Below are 5,470 nucleotides of genomic sequence, written 5' to 3'. Positions count from 1 at the left end.
GACATTCTATCTGACTTTGAATCATGTCTTCACGTGAAAAGCCCTGGACCATATGGACCATCTGGCCAACGACTGTAAAATCACGACTCCTCCTGATGATAAGAGGATAAAGCTTTCAGTCTGTGTGTGTATATGTGTGTGTGTGTGTGTGTGTGTGTGTATGTCAGTAAGTTGTGTGCTAATCTTTGTCTGCGTCCTGCTCGGACTAACCCATGCTATTTGCTTAACAGGTCAGTGGGCAAACTGATGCAACAGAGGACACACAGAAGCTCTGTTCTGCAGGCTGGTTGTGAAGTTCCTGTTTTTTGGAGAAAACGAGGAAGATGGCAGCGATGTATCGCTCAACCTCTCTGGAGAACAAGGAATTAATGGCTCTGTATGGAGGGGAAAGAGACCATTACTTCACAGATGAGGAGTGCACCAGTGAGGTGAGGTTTTAAAGACAATAAACTACATTTAAAACCGCCTGCAAAATATGGAATTTTATGGAATATGGAAGATTTCAATTTGAATGCAGCTGATCATTTTTATTGTGGCTGTTAATCTAAGCAAGTAAGACTTCTTCAAATTTCTTCAATGAGTCTTGGACCTTATTTAGGGCTTACAAGTTTCATGCAAAGTAGGAGAATAAAATATATAAATAAGTTACAGTTACAAATACAAACAGTTTTATAGTTGGAGGTATACTTAAATCATTTTATTTTACATTTTTAATGAGATGCAGTATATTTACATTTATTATTTAGACATTACACACCAACAACTTTATATGCCACATTGTCTTTTACATATGTATATACATATTGAAATTAGGATGGAAATCCCCTAGTTTAGTTCCTTCTGTTACCCCACATCCTCACCCTGGGTCTTCAGCCAAACTCTTTAGCTTTGAAATGCAACCACAGTTGTTGCATGAAATAGATGCAAAGCATGCAGTGCATTGCAAAAAAAACATGTAATGACTTTTTCTTTAATTACAGGTTGACATTTTAGACATTTGTGTAAGCCATTTACAATAACTAAACACCTCTCCCATACTTCGTCAACAACATCATTTTAGGGAATGTTAAAATACAGTAAGACTGTTATTTGGTTATTTGATTATCACTATAAAATGTTTACCACAGTAAAAAGAAAGATTACATAATCAAACAGCAAAGAGTTACGTCATTACGAGTTATAAGTTGTCAATGTTTATTATGTTGATGATGCATCCACCAAACGGCACAATGTTTACAACTTCCAACCTTTCAGGAGTATGATCTGGAGTCAGAGTGCAGCGGGGAAGTAAAAAGTGGTAGAAGCATTCGCAGCGCTCTGTCGCTGGAAATCTACGGTCTGCAGAGGGAGCAGCATGTTTACTTCTCCAACCAGGAGTACTACAGGAGGCTGGAGGAGCTGAAGAGTGCTCACCTGAGGAACATGGCCGAGCTGGAGAAGATGTACATTAGCCAGAGCGGGGAGAGGCATGGAGAGGAAGATGACGGAGGTCTGGAAAGAACACAGAAAAGAGAGGACAGACTGTCAATCAGGTTGGATATGTTAGACTTTCATATTAAGCTGCCACCGGTTACATACAAAAGGATTTCGACTAAATTTCAATGTGAAACAGATTAAAGGCTAAGTGTAACCTAATTTATGGAGTAAATGAAGTATGAACACATCATGCAACTGCTGATCCTACTACTGAGGATCAGGTACACAAACTTCTTCAACACGCATACAGTACATAGAAAACATAGAAATCTTTGGTAATATTCATATAAACCAACATACAATAACATTATGAAAAGCCCTAATCTGAGGGGGGTAAGAACGTGTTTAAAGATGATGTATAAAAATAGATTTCTATGTTTTGTTAGAGGATGTGCTTCACACTGAAATTAAGCCATTAAAACAAACAAAGTTAGCCCATTTTCACTCTAGACATCTAGATGAGTTTTCTATTACTGTATGACTTAAAAGTGGATTTTATAGTGTAGGGGATTTCCTAAACAAGTGTTTGATCTGATTTATGTACTACAGTTCTAGTACACAGCAGCAAATGCAGCAGTTGATAGGAAAGACACTGTAACACAGGTTGCAGTGAATTATTTATTATTTTCATCATCATATCAATCATTACGTGAATACACTAACATTGTGAGGTTAAATTGGAAACCCACAATTCCTCTTCTCCAATTAATTGTCAGACAGGGGTTATGAAGGAAAATAAGCACCACATTACAATGCATAATTCTGATTGTTAGTGTTATGTTTATCTAGGGTGGCGCTGTTGTATTTATTCATCCATCCAGGCAGTCATTTGATAGTTTGTTTGGAGGGCTAGTCTTCCATTTATTGCAGGGACTGTGTTTCAAGGTTTTAAAGACCAAAGGTCAAGACCGGCGATCATAATCAGCATCAACAAAAATAAAGCCTATAAGTCATATTTAATGACGATGTTCAGCACCAGATCAGATATAATGTAGCAGTACCTGTCATGCAGCTGCTGTACAATTGTTGCACAATGAAAAGGTTAAAAGGTTCCTTTGTCCCTATGAGTACAGCTACTCATTCTGACAGTAAAGTTAATGTCTCCTCCTCCCTGATACATAATCTCTGCACCCTGCAGTAGCGGCCCTGCCAGGAAACTCCAGAGGATCAATTCCCAGGAGGAGCTGGACTTCCATGACACATCCAGCGGTTCGGACCAATCAGAGCTGTGTGGAGAGGACAGCATGGGGGAACCGGAGCTGGACAATCCAAGAAGAACTCCTGCCCAGGACCGAACCTTTGGGAGGTTGGTGAAGTAGTTGCAGACATGTTCTTAAATCTGACTGTTCTTGGAGTGGAAGCCAAGACGAGGAAACAAAGAGGAAGATGATCCTTTGTTGTCACTTCAGATTAATCATCACATTTCACCCTCTATTTTCTCCCAGAGACTACCAGCTGAGCCCAGAAGAACTGATGAACCAGAAGCAGTTTCGATTCCAGCCTAAATCCTCCTGTGCGAAACCACGGGGAAGACCGTCCCGTCAAACTGGGGTCCGGGACAGGTCAAACCTTAACGTCACCGTGCCCAAACCCTTCCAGATGATGCTTAGAGAGGAGGAGAGGAAGAGGCACAAGGTGCGAACTCGCTCGGAGATTGAGCTGGAGAACATGTTGCTGAGACGGGAGCTGGAGGAGCTCCAAGAATGCCAGAAAAAGTTCCGGGCATCGCCAGCACCGGCGCACATACATGTACCTCTCTACGAAATGATCAGCCGTCGCCACGGTCAGCGATCCGACAGAAGCAGAAGTAGCAGTAGTCTCAGTAACTGTCGCACCAGAAGTAACCAGGCCTCTGCTGCTGCTGCTGCTTCACCACCACCACCACCACCACCACAGCCTTTCCATTTCCTGGAGAGAGAGAGGAGGAAGAAGGAGGCCAAGATTGTGGCAGAGCTGGAGAAGCTGGGACCAAAAGAGGAACGACAGGCCTTCAAGGCTAGACCCATGCCTAGCTCGGTGTACGGCACCAAACACAGAGCAAACAGCAAGAACACAAGCCAACAGTTTCTAACCATCTGCACATTGGAGAGGGAGGCCACGGAGGGCCAAAGTGATCCAAACTCCGACCCGGAGCCGGACGTGTCCCACTCCAAGTCGGACACCTCTCCTGACTCCCGTAGGCCCCAGAGATGCCCGTCCTCCAAGCCCGTTAAGAAGCAGATCGAGCTGTCCATTGAGATGGTGAGGGGCAGGGAGTGGTCCTACCCCGACCCACTCAAAGCCACCGCCTGCAACCTGTACTCCCCTCTGCAGCCAGGTGGCCCCGAGCCTCTGCTCTCTAACAAGAGTGACTACTGTACATCAGTGTGTGAGAGACAGTGTTCATAAATCAAAGAAAGACAGCAAAACGTGAGGAAACCAATAGCTACATCTAAACTGTTTTTTTTTTTGTAGATTAGTTTAATTCTGCAACTCAATTGTAATTTACTGCAGAGTCATCCAAACAGCATTTAACACAGATAGTTTAGGTATTGTATGTCCTGTAGCGAGGTATGGGTTGTTTTTATAATACATTTCAGGGCTTATTTTTTAACCTTTAAATTGTAAATGGATGGCATATTGGATTTATCACCCTGACATTCATTCACAAACACACACACACTCACACACACATACACACACACACACACACACACACACACACACACACACACACACACACACACACACACACACACACACACACACACACACACACACACACACACACACACACACACCTAGATGGCATTGAGCTACCATACTGTACATCATCTGTATTATTTGGGGTTCAGTGTCTTGCCCATGGACACTTTGATATGTGGATGGGAGGATCGAACCACCAAAGCCACAGGTACCCTGTGGAAACTTTTGTAAATTGAATTACATTCACTGTTTATCATCAAAACATATTGTGTGTATCTTATTAAAGTGTTTCATGAATTTAAAACCTACATTGTTTATGCCATGTTTGGTGCACTGCAACATTTCTTGGCACGTTACTGCTACCAGCTGCCCAGGGCTGTATAGGGGTAAAAAGAAAGGGGTAAACTAGAAATATCAGTGGCAGCTGTCTCAAGCCGTTGTACAAAAGGTGGATATTCGGTGCCCATATATACGAGACTAGATAACTAAAACCACTAAAACCAAATAAATACTGTATGTCAGTGCAATACTTTAAAACACAGCTTTGGGAAAAGAAAAAACAACAATTGATAATATTATATAATAAATAAATGAATCAATAATAAATGATCACCTGAATATGCAACTCACTGGACTTTACTGAGCTTTATAGTGAGTTTTAAGCTCATTGTTTAGTTGTCTGGTCTGAAACGTTACTGTTTTGGTTCACTCTCTCCACTCTAATAGCGTCATTTCCAGCCAGACAGACACAGTTAGAAACTAGTTGGTAACCATAGTGGATCATATAGCAGCTATAGAGACATATATTTCCCTCAGGAGTTGTAAGAGACCAGAAACTAAACAAAAACTAGATAGAGTGAATAGAGGGAATGTTGGACTTATCAGGTGGACACAAACAAGACTGTTGTTCTGTAGCTGCTAGATTTGAAAATTAGCAACTGTTTGCTGAAAAAAAAAAAATCGTATTCACTTAAAAAAGTGATGACAAGTCAATTTTATGTTCACAACTTGTTTCCACTGTAAATAAACAGACAAGCAAATTGGTGCAGACTTAAAAACAGGTTAGAAGTGACACCAGTTTGAAATCAATCCCTGTCATACATGGCAGTATGAGGTATGTTCCTCATGGACCACAGCAACATATAGCAGCTTATTCATTTATTTATTTAATACTTTTATACTTTTTGTTGTTGTGTAAATACATTAGTGGCATTAGTTTTCTTTTTTTTGGCAGTAGGCTATGTGGTAAGAAGGTCGAAAAAGTTATTGTTATTGGTTTAATATCTCAAACACCCTGCAGGTGGGGGTC

General features: G+C 41.3%; 1 protein-coding gene across 1 annotated transcript; it reads left to right on the top strand.

The window, feature by feature from the left end:
• The first annotated feature begins 205 nt into the window (after positions 1-205).
• Positions 206-4,171, top strand: LOC120547616 (protein FAM161A-like). The gene is made up of 4 exons (XM_039783137.1): positions 206-428; positions 1,255-1,532; positions 2,615-2,782; positions 2,922-4,171. The coding sequence occupies exons 1-4, from the start codon at positions 324-326 to the stop codon at positions 3,862-3,864; spliced, it is 1,494 nt and encodes a 497-aa protein (XP_039639071.1). The 5' UTR covers positions 206-323; the 3' UTR covers positions 3,865-4,171.
• Positions 4,172-5,470: the final 1,299 nt, after the last annotated feature.

Source organism: Perca fluviatilis, chromosome 19 (genome assembly GCF_010015445.1).
Source record: "Perca fluviatilis chromosome 19, GENO_Pfluv_1.0, whole genome shotgun sequence".
Classification (NCBI taxonomy): domain Eukaryota; kingdom Metazoa; phylum Chordata; class Actinopteri; order Perciformes; family Percidae; genus Perca; species Perca fluviatilis.
The sequence above is the reverse complement of the archived record's forward strand: the minus strand, read 5'-3'. Positions and strand labels throughout refer to the sequence as shown.